Source organism: Strigops habroptila, chromosome 12 (assembly GCF_004027225.2).
Source record: "Strigops habroptila isolate Jane chromosome 12, bStrHab1.2.pri, whole genome shotgun sequence".
Lineage (NCBI taxonomy): Eukaryota > Metazoa > Chordata > Aves > Psittaciformes > Psittacidae > Strigops > Strigops habroptila.
This window is the reverse complement of record NC_044288.2, coordinates 9,289,515-9,308,474: the sequence shown is the minus strand read 5'-3', so window position 1 is coordinate 9,308,474 and position 18,960 is coordinate 9,289,515. Positions and strand designations below refer to the sequence as shown.

General features: G+C 42.2%; 1 protein-coding gene across 8 annotated transcripts in view; it reads right to left on the bottom strand.

The window, feature by feature from the left end:
- Positions 1 to 952: 952 nt before the first annotated feature.
- The window catches only part of RAPGEF6 (Rap guanine nucleotide exchange factor 6), a 118,870-nt gene continuing 100,862 nt past the window's right edge, over positions 953 to 18,960 (bottom strand). For 7 of the 8 annotated variants that reach the window (XM_030504965.1, XM_030504966.1, XM_030504968.1 and 4 more), the window contains 7 exons: positions 17,705 to 17,896; positions 16,985 to 17,119; positions 15,496 to 15,609; positions 12,844 to 13,069; positions 10,537 to 11,048; positions 6,608 to 6,919; positions 953 to 5,006 (listed from right to left, as the gene is read on the bottom strand). In XM_030504965.1, the coding sequence (XP_030360825.1) occupies positions 4,981 to 5,006; positions 6,608 to 6,919; positions 10,537 to 11,048; positions 12,844 to 13,069; positions 15,496 to 15,609; positions 16,985 to 17,119; positions 17,705 to 17,896 (1,517 nt within the window). In that variant the 3' untranslated portion in view covers positions 953 to 4,980. The remainder of the gene's footprint in view (positions 5,007 to 6,607; positions 6,920 to 10,536; positions 11,049 to 12,843; positions 13,070 to 15,495; positions 15,610 to 16,984; positions 17,120 to 17,704; positions 17,897 to 18,960) is intronic. The other variant, XM_030504972.1, reaches the window with a different exon arrangement.

Genomic DNA, 18,960 nt, shown 5'->3' with positions numbered 1-18,960 from the left:
CCCCATCCCTGTGAGCAGAGCCACCCAGCAGGTCCTCATGGGCTGTGGTGTCCCTCAGGGAACTGGGTATGTGTCACCCCAGCACCGTGCTGGGAGTGATAGAGCTGCAGAAAACCAGGAGGGGATACAATAGCCAGGAATGGGGGACTGGAGAGGAAGGAAGGAAGGGAGGTAAGTGGCTGCCCACAGAGCACCTACATAGGCTGTAGGAGGAAGATGGACAAGCTGCTCTGAGGGTGTGTGAAAGGCGGGAAGGAATGTGAGGGACCACAGAGGAAGGGTACGAAGAACCAAAGAACACTGCCTGTGAGAGCAGCGGGACACAGGCTCCGAAGGCCGCAGCGGTGGCTCCTTCCTCGCTCCCCTTCTGGTGCTGAGACTGTTTCTCTGACCTAGAGAGAACGCTGCCCCAGCTCCCTGCTGCCTTCCCCATGTCCCCAGCATCCTAGCAAAGGGAATGGTTTTGAAGCCCAGACAGCCACTGCTGTAGCTGCGGACACCACCTCTTCGCTGCACAGTGGCAGCTCGGACACCATCAGGGATGCACCACCCATGGGTGTGCATGAGACGCTCTCCCAGCTGCTCCTCCCATGGTGCACGCTGAGATGGGGGAGACACAGCCAAAACCTGAGGGGCCATCACTCACTGTGGGGACAAACAGAATCATAGAATCAACTGGGTTGGAAAAGACCTTTAAGATCCCGATAGGGTCCCCCTGAGCCTTCTCTTCTCCAGACTAAACCCTCCCAGGTCCCTCAGCCGTTCCTCAACACACTCGTGCTCCAGGCCCTGCACCAGCTCCATTGCCCTTCTCTGGACCCACTCCAGCACCTCACCCAGCAACATCACTCAGCGGCTGCTCCACACCAAGCCTGGGATGAGCAACATTCCCACCAGGCTCTGCCCAGCTCCCGTTCTCCACTGCCTGCCAGAAAAGATCTGCTGAAAACAATTACTATATGTAGATTGTTTATTGATTCCAACATATTAATAGATTGGATAATAAACAGTACTTTTAAACATTCTCTTAACCAAAAATATAACAAATATTTACAATCACTCAGTAAAAATACAAAAAGCATACAGAGGCACTGTCTTTCTAAAAGACATAAGTGTAAGAGGTATCAAAAAATAGGAGACAAACATTGCTTGTTACAGAATACTTTACAATCACTGACTTGTGCAGTACAATTGCTATTGGAATATCATTACATCTGTGCAGTTTTGCCAATATGCTCACATATTTAGAATTTAATTAATACCAAGCTAAACTGCATTCCAGGTATATCAAAAATAAAGAGAAAACAATAAAAAGCACAACAGAAGCAAAAGCTGGGTGGGGAATTCAAGGTAGATTACCCTCTATACAAGCGTCCTAAAATATAATGTGTAAAGCTTTTCTAAAGAGAGAGTATCCCTTTTTCCTTGTTTTTTTTCGCAAAGGCAGTGGTAGGTTTATCCTTAAAAATCAAAATGAATTCTGATGTTTGATAAAAACTTAAAAGACAGGTTCCTATTCTCACTGTTGCCTGCATGAAATGACGTGGGAGACGATGAAAGAGGTTTTGCACCCAAGCGGCATCACGGACAGATCCAGCTCGTGGGGAACCGGAATGTCCTGTGCCTCTGGTGGGCACAGGCAGCCCTCAGTGCACCGTGTGACCCATCCCAAGCAATGGGCTCTGACCATCTCCCAGCAAAGCTCCACTCACCTGTGGAACTCCTTATGGGAGTCAAGGCAAAACAAAAGAGCCAGGAAAGCAACACGCTGCCCATCATCAGCCAGCATCCACCCGCTCCTGCACGTCCACACTGCAACAGTGTGTGCTGCACCACCTGCAGGCATCACCTTTCCAGTACCTGGTATATTTGGAGATGAAACCAGCACACAGAAGCTCCATCATCTCATTTCCCCCTTTCTGCAACTGGAGAGGCCAATGAGATTTTACACAAGCGCACTGATTTTTCAGGGATTACTTGGAAGTTTCAGATTTAGAAAGCATAATGAAATACTGTATGGTTAAATCACAAATACCTGAAACATCTCTTTCACCTGAAGGTCGAGCAAACAAACAGCAGAACGTGAGCAAGCTGAGGGCAGTGGAAGAACATGACACGGGGCATTTTAACTGTTCATCCAAATGAGAGCCCGAGTTAGAGGAACCCGGCCAGAGGTACCAAGTCTGGGATCTGGGATCCAGAAGACATCAATAAAGCAGTGTACAACAGGTACTAACCTCCATCCCACATCCATCTGAACGACTGAAAAAAGGGATAACATCTCTTCAAATCCATACCAGACACACTACATTTGGCTACCGGCCCCGATCAATGTGATCGGTTTAGTTAAGAACAAACAAACAAAAGCTCCCAGCACGGACCAGCGGAGGCAAACCACACGGTGCGGGGAGGGGAAGCAGGAGAAGCTCGTCTGTCCATGGGTTAGGCATGATTTATTTACACCAGCTGTATTGGATAGTAGAAAATATGATTAACAAGACTTTCACCCACTTGAAACACTCGCCAGTGTCCTGACGAGCCCCGCAGAGCAGACGGACGCTGCTGATGTGCAAACACCACGTGTTGGTGGGCATTTATTCAATGGCTCTTTCTGGAGAGCCCAGGCCTGCTCCTAGAGGAGCCTGACCGTATCCTCAGGGACAGCACTATGGGCTTGGAGGGAAGGAGGAAGTCACTTCGGTAGCAACCCCTCATCCCTTCTATTTTTGTTCAACAGGCTGAAATAAACTACAGCTCAACACCCGAGGGCACGGGAACTGTGTGATTGAATTTACCTGGCACAACACAGACCATTTTCTGACAAAAGACTGTTGTGCACTCCACGTAGAAGTTAACAAGAAACTAGAGCTGACAGTGGGATTGCTCAGACTTGGGTTTATATCCCAGGAAAAGATCGATTTAACAGTTATATTACCAACGTTACATGTGCTGAAAATAATCGCTGTGCCCTGCAATGCTTTCACACCGACATGAATCTTAATTCATTAAGGCCTGTGCAGGTTCGTTGTGTTCATTAAGGCCTCGAAAAAGCAAAATGTGTTTATTGTTATACCTCAACTGGGGTTTAATATATTTGCTCCTCAGTTACTTGTGCCAACCAATTAGCCAGGAACAAGGCATCCCTTCCTCAGCATCACTGTTGAGTTACATCTTCCAAACTCCAATCAATGTGGGTAAGCTCCAGCCACATGGTAACACTGAACCTGGCATCACTATGAACATGGACACAGGCCGGGTCATACCCATTCCCCCGGTCCCATCAGTCCCAGGCTGCGATGGGGAAAGCACATCGAAGGCTTTGGGTTGTTTTTGGTACTTGTGTCATTCTCAGAGAACACTGCATTCCCCCGCACCCCCTGCACACATACAGGAAAAGAAAAAACAAACCTTAAAGCTCTTCACAACTATGGATATAGAAATAATTTTTGAGGCACTGTAAAAATGACAAACATCATCTTCCTAGCTTAGGCTGTAAACATCACAACAAAGATTTACAATTAAATGTTTAAATACATATTCACACATTCATGTCCAATTTTAACACTAGAATGGGGCATCGTGTGCTAGAAGGAAGAAAGAAAGAGAGAAAGAAAACTGCAGGTATTTCCAGTTTTACCCCTCTGGGCTCTGGCTGGCTAAGCAAAATCAAACAAGCAATTTAGTTGACCGTGGTTAAACACCAGGATCACGTTTGAATACTGGCTGGCTGGAAGTCAAAAGCTGTCATTGACATCAACAGCACCAGGATTTTAATCTAGGATTTAAAACAGCATATTTTGCGACCATCTGTATTTCCCAGATGAACACAACAGAGGTTTTTAACCCATCATAAAACACATTATACCCTTATATAAGCATTATGTCACTGAATATCCAGTTTCACTAATTTTACTGTGAAATGAGGGCGATTTAGAATGTCTTTTAAAGATAACCTTTGCACCTAAATCCTGCGCAGCTCTGGTAGAAGGCCAGGACGTGTGGGACGATCTTAAAACCCACAACACACAGTTCAAGTTTTGGTTTCTAGCAACAGGCTTTGCATGTGGAACTCTGCAGGGCAGAACCTGGTGAAGCGTCAAACTCCCCTGCCAGCCACAGCCTCCACATTTCAAACTGTTACTTAACAGGGGAGGAGAGCAACTCTTGCCTTAGTTGGCTGGCAGCTAAAATACTTCCAAATATACTTTCAAGGAGGAGGGTTTTCGCTGTGTCCGGGTAGGAGGGAGCAGCAGACTGTGCTGCTCTGCAGGGCTTTGTGCTCCATCTAGACTGAATCTAAAACCACTCTAAAATCCACCTATTTCTGCACCTGGTAACGTTCTGTTCCCAGTTTCCTGTGTTTAGTTTGAGAGCCCAACAGTTTGTGTAGCTACTTCACTATCACTTTGACTAAACATTTACATTAGCCAACCAGAGCACTCCCAACACGAATAAAGGAAATTCCCATCAAAAAAGATTTTAAATTAATAAATTATTTTCAGATACTTCAGCAATGTCCTTCGCTTTTGCTGACATTTTGATATATTCTTTCTTTTAAAGTTCATAAAATAACACTCTTAGACTTATAACGGTCATGTAGAAAATTAACGACGATGGAAAACTACCCAAGGATTATATGGTATCATACAGAAGAATGCTTCCAAGTGTCAAGTGGTGGTGACAACTGGTCCTCCCAAATGCATGAAGCCTGGTCCATCTCTGGATACCAACGTCAGTATCCAGGCAGTCAGAACACTCCTTGAAAATGGTTTGCTATTTCACAGGCAGAAATAGCTTTCTTAGGCGGTGGTGGACTGAAGTAAGGTAGAGATGTGATCCAACCCGTTCCATCTTGTCCATGACAGAGGCAAACTCAACGTCTGAGGTTAGTAGCAGCAAGTTGTTAGCGTTGGCTAACAGAATCATGTGGTCCTTCTCCCCACATCCCTTGTGTTATGGTTTACAGAAATAGCCCGATGGTTACACTGCTGATACTTGTTCATCTTCTGCAAAACAAGAGGAAGAGTCTATTAGTCCATCAGTCCTTTGCCTCAGACACCGAGGGTACAGACCAACACCCCATTATTTGATTACAGTGATTCTGTGAAGACTTCACTACTTCATCATGATGTTTTCACTGTCTTAATCATTGACCACTACATATTCAGTATTGCCATTAACACCCCAGATTACTTTAGGATTTGATAACAGTCATACAATAAAGACATATTGCAAAACAGAAAATCTCAGATCCTCTGAAAAATTATTAGCATGCAGCTCCCAAGATGACGAAAGCTACAGATTTCGGAGAAAAGCCAGTAAATTTACTTCCCATCATGCAGTGGGCATTGGATCCCAAATAAAATTAACCAAGCACTTTAAAAGTAGGTGTATCTAAAAGTGTATGGTTAAATTTAGTTTAGAAAATTTGCAATTCAGATGTTTGAAGCAATTATGTCCTTATTTTTATACCAAAACCATCGAACACCACAACTGACTTAATGTTGGACAACTTCATGTTTTACCATAAGTTTGAACTGAAGTACTAAGATATATGTTAAATACTGTTTACATATTTTGAAGGGCCAAGATAGGATCATTTTGCATCAGAAATTGCTTTAATCTAAATCCAGGCTCATCTGAAACCCGACTGAAATGGATGGAAACCACAACATTTTAATAAAAAATGAGTTCAGTAGCAACGGGTACAGAGAGATCACATCAGTGCACAGGGATTAAAAGCAAATCAGCAGATAAAACAATTAAGTAGAAATTCCCCTGACTTGATGTTCTGACACAATATAAGAGCAGTCTTTTGCAGAAGAATCACTTGCATTTTGGTCACCCCATACGTGCTGTGCTCACAGCGTTGGCTGTTGCTTCAAACAAGATCATGACAAATGTGACTGGAAGAGACACTGTCAGGCCACGCTGTGCTGAGAAGTCAGGTTTTATCAAACCTGCTTTTCAGAAGAACAGAAATTCGCTGTTATTTTGCTCAATATTTTTCAACTCAACCTTCAGAAATCTCTGTTGAGGAATAAACAGTTTAACATGAGCACATGGGAATACAAAAGGGAAACTAGAGTCATACAACGCTCCACCAAATCCAAAAATACTCATTTTTGGTCATCATTCTGATACCATTTTAAGACAGGGAGACACCAGTTAATCAACCCAGAGAGGCTGGAGCTTTTCCATGTGTAATTTATAGCCTGACAGTGTCCCTTTAGAGTGAGCATCACCACTGAGAGGGGACAGATCTTAAAGAAAACAAAATAGTATCTACATGCTCTTAAGTGTCTCAGTTGTGCTTTGGGAGAGCTCATACGTGTATTTATATATATATATATTTATAGATAATTTAGAGTGTTTGGTGTCAACATGCTTTTCCTAAAGAGAAGGCATTCTTTTTCTTTTCCAGACGTGTATATACATGCAGATATATATGCATGTGCATACAGCCATACAAACGTATTTGTATAGGTAGAGATTAACCAAGTCTTAATCTCCAAGAATGACCAAGAGAAAGCCCAGACCATTGTTGCACAGACCAGATTCCCACAGCAGTTTAGTTAACATCTACCGAGCCAAGTGTTGCACATACCATCCTCTTCACTATCTGCGTCAGTCATATCTGCTAGTTTGGGGTTGGACGGCTGCCGACTATGCCACTGAGGCATCTTCGATGCAATACAGGCCACCGGTTCACTACCGAGAGGAGCTGATGAAAGTCTAGAGAGGTCACTGTGCAGCATCTTTGACCTCTGCACTGCCACACTATAGTCTGGAGGTTTTAGGTGTGGGTGATGGGGCGATCCTTCCTTTATGTCCGCTAAAGATATCCCCATATATCCCGGAGGGGTGGGCGGTGGCTCCCTATACCTATCGTCCTTCTTAGGTGAGGTGACACAGTACACTGGCACAAGAAATAAGCAATGGAAATGTTAAAGAAGAAAACAAAGGAAACAAAACGTTAAAAAATCATGAAATGTTACAATGGCAAAACAGAAACTGATAACAAAATGCAAATGCAGAAACACTGGTTATAACGACAGCAGATATTTATGCTTTCATTTATGTTTTCTATTTATTTTAAGAAGCCAGAGTGGCAAGAGAACCCATGAACTCATTAGTCATGATGCCAATTGAGTGGAAACGGCACTGTAACCTCTACATTCAGCTTGCAATTACAGTGCTCATTATAGCCCCTACTCCTGTGCACTGTTTCCCGGTGGGATGCTATGAGCTCCCAGTATGGATGGAGAGCTAGCACAGCGATGCTGCCGGCCGAGCCTGCAGCCAGTCTGCGACAGGCCAGGAAACTAAAGAAATTCAGGCCACCAGCCCAAAGTTACTTTGCACAGCATGTGAGCATCTGACAGCAAGAACTGCTGGTTGACTTCCAACAATATCTCCTGCATCACCCGAAAGGATGACGAAGAGAAATTCATTATAATAAAGTATCATTGTACCAACTACTGTGTAATAAGACATTAAACCAAGCAATCAGCAATGCTACAGGAGGAAAAAAATAGTATAATCATAGAATGGTTTGGGTTGGAAGGGACCTTCAAAGGTCATCTAGTCCAACCCCCTGCAATGAGCAGGGACACCTTCAACTAGATGAGGTTGCTCAGAACCACATCCAGCCTGGCCTTATCACATAGGACTGCACCCATGAGGCAAACTGTCTATTCGTTATTTCATTATGAGAAATAACGGATTATCATGTCCACACGTTATTTATTTTTCTTGGGTTTTTTGTTTTGTTCTCTTTTAAACCTGTATCTTAACCTGTGTTCTCTGTCTATAAGTGAGAAATAACCAGGAATAGCCATGGAAACAAAAGCCTTTGGAAAGGCTGCATTCCACCTTTTGCAGCCATAAAAATCCTACACAGTAATATTTATGTGCAATGTCCACGCCACATAATTCATCTTTTACCTTCCTGCCCTGTGCATCAGCAGTTCAGGTCACACAGGCCCCCAACCCAAAACTTAGCTTTTTGAAGTTCCCTTCCCTCCCGCCTGCCCCCAGGTCTGGGGCTCTTGTGCATGTTAAATTGGGCTTTTCCATGTACATGTTTCAACAGGAGAGTTTCAAAGCATTGATAATGTTAAATATCCACTAGTTGGGTGAATTTGCATTCTTCTGGTGGATACGTTTTAAACAGTGCATGTTGATGACAGCTGAATTGTTTCAGCAACTTTAGTATTTTCTTATCTTAAAGAATGTGAAAGGATGAAAATAAAGGAATATTTCTTATTGTATTGTGGACTTGGGAGATTCTGGGTGTTAGTATCATGAACAAGAGCTAGTTCATATCTGATGGCCTTGGTTCATGTTTGAGCTTATAGTAAAATAGTATATGAATTCACACAGTTTGGTTTTTAGTGGATACACGTGGGTACAGGCAGAGATTTATACTGCTGATTTACAGGAATCATTTTCATTCAACTAGAGTTTAACTGGGCCCCTATGAGAAAGCAGGGGAAGCGAAGGACGCTTTCCTCTCCCCAAAGGGCTGGGTCCTCTGAGCAAAGCACCTTCTGTCTTCATCGGTTTTGCAGGAGGGCTGACCAGGGCTGGTATATTGCCCTCTAAAGGGGAAAGCTTCAGGCTTCCCAGAGCCAACATCTAGCCTACTGTAAGAATGAAAATAGGAATAATGTGCCCTTTTGTAAAGTTCCGATTCATAATATTCTACAAACTCAATCAAAACAAAACATTCTAAAAGCATTTAATGCCCACAGCATTAAGAATCCTTAATTTGTCACCCATCCAGAGCCTCAGGAGGTCACAAAACCCTTTCACAAGGAATCATCCCTTCCCAAGCAACTGATTACTCAAATACTCACTTTGTAAAGAAACTAAGGTGAAATTACACACAGTGGTTAAGGGAAATGTAACTAAAAGGCAGTGATATAAATTTTGATGCCTGCTATAGGTAAAAGAAATGGAAAAGCTTTTCCCTTTGGATGCAGAGCAATGGCACATCACCACATCACCACTCTACACCTCCTCTGCTGGTAAAGCAAAGGTTGCTGCAAGACACGTTCAATGTTGCAGAGGGTGGAGATGTGTGTGAAGTTACAAAGCCATTGCATTCACTTACTCTGCCAAGCCCACATTCTGCCACTGGTATGTGGCCAGCTGCCTTTCCAGCTCTGTTTTCAAGGTTTCAGGCAAGAAAGCATGTGCCAGCTCTTTTGGGGGACTATTCAACACCAGCACTCATTAAGCAGATGAGCTGAAGATTCTTGTTTTGTTTATTCTGAACTCGTGCAGTCATTACAGACTGGCAACAAGCTGTTTGTAGAGAGTAAGCAAATAACGTGAAAATACCTTTGGCACATTGTATGGTGCTAACAGATTTGCATGTGCAAACCAGAGATCATATCCACCTATATTAGATCTTTGCTTAAGCAGACATATGCACACTCTAGCAAAGCATGGTGCTGAGTGTTTCTTACCAACGTGCTGGACTGCACAAAGGTGGCAAGCTGCATGGTACAGTATCTAAACAGCTAACACCATCTCCTGAAACAGCTCAGAGGCTCCTAAAAGCCTGCAAAGGCAGGGCACATGCACCGGAGTGAGCTGTGAGCAAGGTAAGGCTCCACCATGCTCATAGAATGGTTAGGGTTGGAATTCTAAGGTTGCTGCCTTTCTTCTCCAAAGCCAAAGAGGAGGAATGCAATCCAAAACCTCCGCCCTACGTGCAATGCTTATTCAGGCAATTACCTTTGATAACATAAACCCCTCTAGCAATCTAGTCAGTAATTAAATTGCATTTCAGCTGCACCTTTGACTTACAGTTTAGAAAGCTTTGCACTCCACGTTTTATCTTCTTCCTAAGCCAGTTCCTTTAGTTTTGGCTGCTAAACTCAATAGGACAGGGAAAGACATCTCGGTAGAACTATGCATCTTTGAAAAGACATTTTATGTTTTTTTCCTTTCATATGTAGCCAAATTGCAGCTGCATAACCAAATAAATGGCAGTTTAACATAGCAAAGATAGGCATGGAGTCTGCTTTGCACTTAAGCTTCCAGAAACAGAAGCCCTATGGATGAAAGGTGCTCCAGCTCCGAAGAGGTGGGAGAGCTCCACACCCCTCAGCAGTCATGCTCTTCCCTCTTGGGTTCATGGAAAGCCTGTATTACATGGTCTTCAAGAGGCCATGCTTGTTGCTCCTTGTCAGAGGAACACCTGCAGTGATGAGTGTTTCCAAGATCACCTAAAAACCAAAAAGGCCATACTACAGAGAGGAACTGCCTGACATTTTCACGCAGATACTTCTGCGGACCCATAAAGTGACTGGGAAGTGGGCTGGTTTATTATTTCAATTTTCCTAATGCAAAAGAAGGTGGCTTGAAAGCACACTGTCTGCGTAGTGTTCTCATTAAAACCAGATGTAAAGCTGAATTTAACATGCCATCGAGCCCCCAGACCTGCTGATGTCATTTCTTAACAACTTCATATCAAAATGAAAAACAGATGTAGAAGCTTCCATAAGCTGTTGGCTCACTTACCTATCAGGCCTTTCTCTGTACTCGAAGTAACTGTTTTGTAAGTTGTATCAGCGCCTGGTTTAGAGTCCAAAACCTCTGTCTGCTCAGCTGTTGAGTTCTCCAGACCCCTCCGCTTAATTGTCCCATAGTTTGTTTCATAGGTGTCTGAGAGGGAGCTGGAGGAGGCCCAGCTCTGCCGAGACTGATCCAGCTCCACACTGGCTTTTGACTGCCTGTTGGTTTTGGAAAAGGCTTCCGAATACAAGTAAGTCTCCTCGGAGTAACAGTTTGTGGGATCGACTTCAGCTATGGGTCCATCCAGCTGCGTGTGACGGTAAGAATTGAGGAGATCCCAGCTCTTCTGGTTCGGGATATTCTGGAAGTTGTCATGAGAACTACTTGAGCATGAAGTCCAGCTTCCCCGGCCGCTATCTGCTGCCTCTACCGTGATGTGCTCGTGGGAGATCTCCTCGTTGCTCATGGAGGATGTGAAAGCCATTCCTCTGATGAGAGCAGGCCTAGTGATGGACCAGCTACAATTGAACAACAGGAAAAACACTCATAAGCTTTTAAAATAAAACTGATATACTCAGGGACAATTATCTGGTTTCAAAGCCAACTCTGGTTTTAGAACAGGTAAGTAGCAAGGTCAAGGCACACAGGAGCACTGACAAGAGACACAGTTATTCCCGACTCATTACTGCACACAGCAGCAGGGAAGTTATTCCCATGGGAATAACAAGTTTGCAACAGGCATTTACAGGCATGATCCCAGATCCATAAAAATCTGGTCCACAGCAGCTTTCCTTTATCAACTACAGCAAGACAGTGCCTGATGGAAAGCAGAGGAGTAATTACCTCTCAGTTTCAGGCTCCCACCACCTTTTTCTTTGCATTTATAAACTAAATCCAAAATAAACACTTAGCATAAAACCCAACGCCTTCGCTGGCAGCACCGTGACGTTGTTTGGACAGAGTGGAACTATTTGTATTTCAAGGACATTTGGAAATATTGGGCATAAATAACATTTGTGGGAACAATCTGGAGCGACAGATTCTGAAAACCAAAGGACAAAACTTCGTGTTTAACCAAATGGCTGCTGAAAGCTCTAATCACTGTCAGTGCATAATTAAGGGGGATAAAATAAAGCCAGGTTTGCATGAATTTAGAAGACATGAAGTTACAATGGCTAGACATTATTCAAGTCTCTTAACTATTCCTGGTTACGTTAACAAATGCATGGGCAGTCCAACATTAAAATTCAACACTACCCCTCAGCAGTTTACTGACACATTGTGAAATCAAGGATTATTATTCTTAGATATGTGCAAACAACTTCTTTTCCCCACTTGCTTTTCTAAGTTCCAGCCTAAAACCTGCTTTCTTCTTTTCCCAGCCAGTTCAAAGGGGCATTTCCCCAGTGCACTGTTCCTGCTCTGACTCAACTCTCAGCACGTGTTAGGCCTTTTAGAAAGAAGAATTATTTTCTTTTATGAAGCACATCTTTAAATTCCCATTTTACCCCAGTGAAATAAACCAAATCATGAATTTCTTAAGAGGTGCAGCACTTTAGAAAACATACACTAATAAGCTTTTTTACAAGCAAGAGATCACAGAATACTGGTATATTCTGATCAGTTACATAGCTTTATAGAGTTCAATCATAAAAATCTTACATAGCTTTAGAGATGAGCTGTAAAAACTACAAATGGAAGGAGCATCTCTCATTTACTTGAATCCACATCTGAGGGCAGAAGACACTATCTCAAGAAGATTTCCAAATATTAGATCTTATGGATCAAGGTTTAACATCTAATAATACAAAACCAAAACCTTCCAGTTCAGAGTGTCATCTCAGGACAATGTCCCATTGCACTAAAGTAACAAGACATTTTGTGTGGAAACTCTGAGGAAGACAGTGGCAGAACGCTGCCAGTCTGCTAACCAACAAATGACAATAAGAAAAATCCTTAAAAATTACATTAAGTATGTTAAGTGACTGGCACTGCTGTCTCAGAAAGCACTGATAATATCCTGTTCTGCTGTCTCTCACTACTGCACTCATTTGTTAAGTATCATCCTAGCTTTAAACACATTTGCAGTCTACTGCATGAGATGTCCATCTGACCCCGCTAACAGGAACAAGCTGTTGTCTACCTGAGTAATACCATCATTTCTAAGGAAAACAGGCTCTTCCCATACAGAGCAGTCATTAAAGAGCTCAATAACCACAGTAGAGTGCACGACTGTGTCCTGACACCAACGCTTTATTACCCCCTTTTGACACCAGAGGACACCAACCCCAACCATAACCAGTTGCATCTTACCCTGGGCATGGCTGGCTGTAATCAGCCAGGGGCTGAGGATGCTCTTTCCTCTCTGGCCCTCCTGAATCCACCACAATGAGAGACTGGGACAAACTCCTCTCATCTTGTAGCGCTGCTGACATGGAGTCCACTGAGCAGTTGCTCACGATGCTGGACCGGGATGAAATCTCACTGTGGCTGGAGTCTGAGAAGTTATCGGATTTAGTGGAAGGTATGAGGGCATAGCCTGGAGAAGAGGAGAACGTCTTGGTTAAAGAGCAATTCAAGTTTACTAGGTATGACAATGAAACACTGACACACACACTGCAGCAAGGATATTTAGAAGAAAAACCAATGAAACCCTGTTTGCATACTGTCAGCCCACTGAAGTTTTTGGGGTACTAAACCTTTTAGCATCTATCAGCATCTACCACTGATTTAACAATGCAAGTCCAGTGACTCCAATAACCTACCTGCAACTCCACTACTCTCCAGAGCAGCAGGTTAAACCTACATAACCATGACTGACAATTGCAGCATGAATAGTGAGTGGATACATCAGGTCTTGCTCATCCTTCCCTGTAGTCTTCTAGTACAAATGCAGTATATTTCCCACTATCTCTCTGCTCTACTATTGTATGACACTCAAAAAAGATTTTGGCAGTGGATGAGGAGATGCTGACTAAGGTAAAAGGCAGCTATTAGCACTCAGGGGTTAGCCATATGGTCCATTTTGGGTTTATTACCTCTTCCAAAATTAACAGAGAAGGAAGCAAAAGCAGGAAACACGGCTTTGGCAGGAGCTGGATCAGACGCCAGCACTGCTCCTGCAGAGGGGAAACAGCTGGAGACCTCACCAGATTGAGAGCAAAATATATAATGCATTTTGTCTGTTTGGCTTAGCCTTACTCTCAAATCACTTCTTTCAAACACAAACCATGTTATAGCCCTATATATCAAACAGCTCCTCTTCCTAGTACTTGGAGTGAACGTAAGAGACTACTACAATGGGGACTTCCATGGGCTCTGGCTACAGACACCCTGTAGACACTTCTGCTGGTATAACTAAAGGAATTCCAGATGGGACATCTGTCTCCAGACTGCTTCAGAAGCAGCCCTTAGTATGGAAAACTTGCCTGAATAATTCTTTTTATGACCTTAGAGAATCAGAGGAAGAACTGAAATGAACATAACTCAGCAAAGGCAACAAGTTATGGTTTGTTCCCTTTCTTCTAAGGGCAAAAAGTCTTGGGTTAATGAAATTCTCAGTGGATTTCTCTATGGCAAATCCACTGCAGGTGAGGAAATACATCCCTGCCTTCACTAGGAGCAAACAGTCTATGATTTGCCTTACATTATGTGCATAAAATTACAAAATTGGAACCTTGATTTGAAAATACTGGATCATAACTGCTTCATGTGTAGGTACATGAGCATCTGCTAATTAATCTCTACGGACACCACACTGATACACTGTTGACACAGCCCTCAGATAAGCACTTTTTCCCAAATTCCGTCTCATTTCTCACTTCCTTTCTACCTCCCTGAGCTGGACTGCCATATATTTACATCAATCAGGTGAAAATGTGAAATGACCAGGCAGTGTAAAAGCCACGCCAGTGATACACACAACTGAATACAGAAGATTAATGTCATTCAGTCCATGAAAAATACAGAGATCTCATAATATGGCATCTGGAGCCACTGGTATACATGCCACTGAGCATACAGCTCATCATTTGAGAGATTCCACAGTTTAAGCTTGACTATTGCTGTAAGATTTTAAGAGCAAATATGAGCATTTAATATCAGTATTATCTTAATTTTAAGATACTCTTCATCAAGAACATACAAAAGGGCTCTTCATGAAAGAGATTAACACTATGTGAAAGCTGAGCCATTAGAGAACAACACACGTATATAAAGAGACTAATGCAGTCTTTGCTGGGCTGAAAAGGTCAGCAGAAGATGTGTCCAATGCAAATACACACCAACACTGGAAGTGAGCATTTGGTTTACATCAGATGAAGGACTATCTAGAGTCTAATTAAGAGAATGATGCAGAACTTACTGTTTCATTGGCATTTGCAAACACTAAGTAACAGAACTGTCACTGTACCTGTTCCTTGATTTTCTAAACTTCACATTACTGTCTTCACTGCACTGTAAGGGTGATTAGCTATAAATAACTGACACAAATATCTGAAAGGGAAGCACATTGAACAGCTTAAACATGTAAATGAATAACTTTGAAATAACTGGGATAGAATCAGTATATTTGACACAACATGGACATCACAGTCTTCCTTCTAGAAATACATCATATAGTCTTCCTTCTCCTTCTAGGCTTCACGCATAGGCAGTAAGATGTCCACAGACTGCTGTTGCTATAGATACTTGCTATGCTCAGAGTATCACTGTCTTTGTCCTTTTGGTTTTCACTCGTTTCTGAGGCTCCGGTGTGCTCTGCTTCCTTTTTTGCAGTAAAAGCTGTTCTTTCCCTGGAGAAGATTCTTTCCCTAAGTCTTCTAAACTGGGGTCCCTCCGTTTTCCTGTGCTCGCGCTCAGCTTCTGCCTTTTCATGCTCAGCTTCTCTTTCTCCCTTTTCACTCATGTCTGAACTGTCTCTTGCTTTCACAATCATCCAAATTCTCTTTTGTAAATAAGCCCCACCTATTCCGTAGCTGCGTTGTCCACTGTTCTTGTTGCTGGCTTCACTGGCGAGTGATGAGGAAGAGCCAGAGAGGTTCATCTGACTGCAGTTATCCGACCTTTGGATGTTACCAACTACAATAAAGTACACACAGGCACATCTTGATAAGTGAGAAGTACCAGCAGAAATAATGTCCTGATTTAAATCTTTTTTTCTTCAATTCTATTTGCATATCACTTGGGTACAGATCAAAAGAAAATGAAATATAAGATTAAGTGGAACGTGTTTGTGCCTAAATCATGTCTTTCAGCTGTCTGTGAAGCACCTAATTTTAGTTCAATGAGCTGTTAGCACTACACATACAACAGGGTATGGATCACCTCAAATTACATCAATGCTAAAAATATACTGAAAGCAAGCTGAATTAATGAAATAATCCCAAAGAAACAAAACATTATTTTCAAAGACCCAGATGAAAGTTAACAAAAATAACATGTCCATAAGCAATGCTCAAAAATCTCAGTGGAGCTACATTTGGCAGCCCAAGTAATTAAACTTCTTATACATATGCTGTGCTTAAGTAAAATAAGTGGCATTCTCCTAAAGGAAACAGGATCTTGTGAAGGCAGAAGTGGACGGAGCAGCATGATCTCCCACTGAAAAGGGTGAGAAGGTGCAGTAAGCCACCATGCCGTGCCATGCCAATCCTGTGGCTTTGGGCTGTCAGTGAGGCATAAGCAGCACAGAAGAGAGGGAGAAATGCCTTACACCGTTCAGCACTGACCACACTGGCTGACTACAAAGTGGTGTTAACAGATTTCAACTGAATTCCCATCCAAGGTTGACTAATGATGAAGTGATGCAGGTCTTTTAAGACGAAGACATCAAAAATAAAGGGGTTCTGAGGGCGTCATGATAAACAGGGATGTATACAAAGCCCTGTGCACAAGAACAAGAAGTATGAATAACAACTTGAGGATTAGATGGATGCACTACTTTTGCAGAAAACCATCTCTTCTGGAGAACTACGAAACCATTTTCTCTCCAGTTCCATCTACTCATCTGATATTCCAGGTACCTTCAGCAAAACCGTAGGGTGTCTTAGTAGCCTCTTGTCTTCAAGACAAGCAACACTTGTTTTCAAGAAATCCCCAAGTCTGTGAATCCCATTCATGTAATTGGCCACCTAAATGTGAGCTGATAGGCTGGCACTTAAGATCTACTGGGAATTCTGTCACAAGCACTTAAGCAATTTTTAAGAAAACACTCTTTTTAAACAGTAGTTAAATTTTTAAGGTCAAAACATACAAACACACTGAAAACCTATTTCTATTCATAGAAAGGCAGATTCTAATCTTGACATGAATATTCTAAACTACTATTTCTCTAACATATTATTAGCAATACATACTCCTGCCACTGCCCACCCTGGTTTTAGTGCAACACAAGCAAGGGCTCCTGAGACTGATGCTGACACACACACAATGAACGTTCATCCAGCACACGTACCTTTGCGTGGAGAGCCCTGAGGAGAAGCAGGAGGGCTGGAGTGCAAAGAAGATGCCATGGACATTGTGTCATCTGTTTGTTTCTTACTACTTACTTCCTCAGACAAGCTTAATGACTTCTGTGGGGAACCTGTGCCTACGAAAACAACAGAATCATTTGGCGCATACTATTCTTCTGTATGCTGCAACAGACTGTTTCCTGAAGCTGTTTTAACAGATACTGATGCTCAATGTATCATAGAATCATTTCATATCATTTACTGACTGCAAGTAACTGATTGGATAACCCACAATTGTAGCTTTCAAATGATACAAGTTACGCAAACAGGTCAAAAGCATTTTAATACATAATACTGCTTTGCAACTAGCAAATTCAGAGACAGAAAAAAACTGATGCTCACTAGGAGCAAGTAGTAATACATGTTGCTCCACTGGACAATAAAAGTTGTTACAATGGTGTTCCAGAGGTTAAAACATTAAATCTCTGCAATTTGTTTCAATAATTTCACCTAAATAAATTACACTTCATTTTGTCATGAGAGCAAACAAGCAATGTTGTTCTACTCTGGTTGTGCAAGATCCCTTCAGAATGCAGAAATACACAGTTAATACTTAACAAGGTACATCTGACCTATTCAGGAGAGATATGTTAAGATAGCTCCTCCCTCTTTATTTACTGAGCCTATCAAACTCTCCAGACAGGTGAACTGAAGATACTCACTGAATGTGACGTGATCCTTTGTCAGTCCCTTTTTCCTACTGGGGTATAAATTCACAGTTGGAACCTGAAGAACTTGACTCATCCTGTTCTGTTGATGCTGATGGGCTTTAGTGGTTTGGCCAATTGACCTCATGGGTACTGGAGACATTTCTGAGGATTTTGCTCCTCTTCTCTCACTTAAATTCTTTGTCACTGTTATGGAAAAATTGCATATAAGTATCTTGCACTTTGAATTGCAGATTATTACAGCGAGTACAACCATGCAGACCAGCAACCACAGTATGAAGCAGATAAAACGTAGTTGAAAACATTTCTATTCCAAACACACCTATCTCACCATTTTAATCATTCTGTGATCTCAATCATTCTGTGATTCTATGATCTTGTTACACTTAAGAGGCTGTTGCATGAAATGGCATCAAAAAACCTAAACTCTTTGAAGTGTCATAGAGACACTTTATCAAAAGCCAAGAAATATGATTTATTTCTACCATAGGTCCATATTTTAGATGTTTGTACATAAGATGCAAAAGCCTCACAGCGTCTCCTTCAAACTTACGTCATGCCACTGAAGGGAGAAGGAATAGCTGTTTTGCAACTGGCATCAAAGCTTTCACTAGGTGGCACAATTGATTTACAACACAGCGCTGCTGCAGTTTCTACTTTAATCACACAGTAATTAACAAACTCTGAAGTTAAGGTCATCTGAATTCTCCGTAAATTCCTTTGGAAAAGTCTGGATTGCAGCATTACTGCTGCTCACTCCTTCTGCAAGCAAGGCCAGGAGAATCTTACTGCTGAGATAAGAGACTGGGGAGCTTTGTTTTGTTTTTCCTAGGTTTTAAAGATAGGCACTTTAATAACATACCTCTCTACTACGTATTTATATGTGTATTTATTTAACCTTCATTTTCCTTTTTTGAAGTTTAAGAAAAAAGGGCTTGATTTGCTTAACTACATGGAGTAGAACGCTCAGTATTTATTCCCTGTTTTTACTTCCAAATACCCATGGCTACCACTGTGCAAACAAGATTTTCAATGATTTATTTAGAACAATTGGAAAACAACCTCGTAACATTTATGTTTGTCTCCAGGGCATAGTATGGCCACTGTTATGTTTGCACATAGACCATCTACCAAGAGTTCATCCTGACATACTTTTATTTATTGCTTCAGTGGGGGTGTAAAGCATAAAACCCACAGTGGTGTTACCTCTGAGTAGAAACATTCTGTGCTGCAACATATCTGGCTGAACA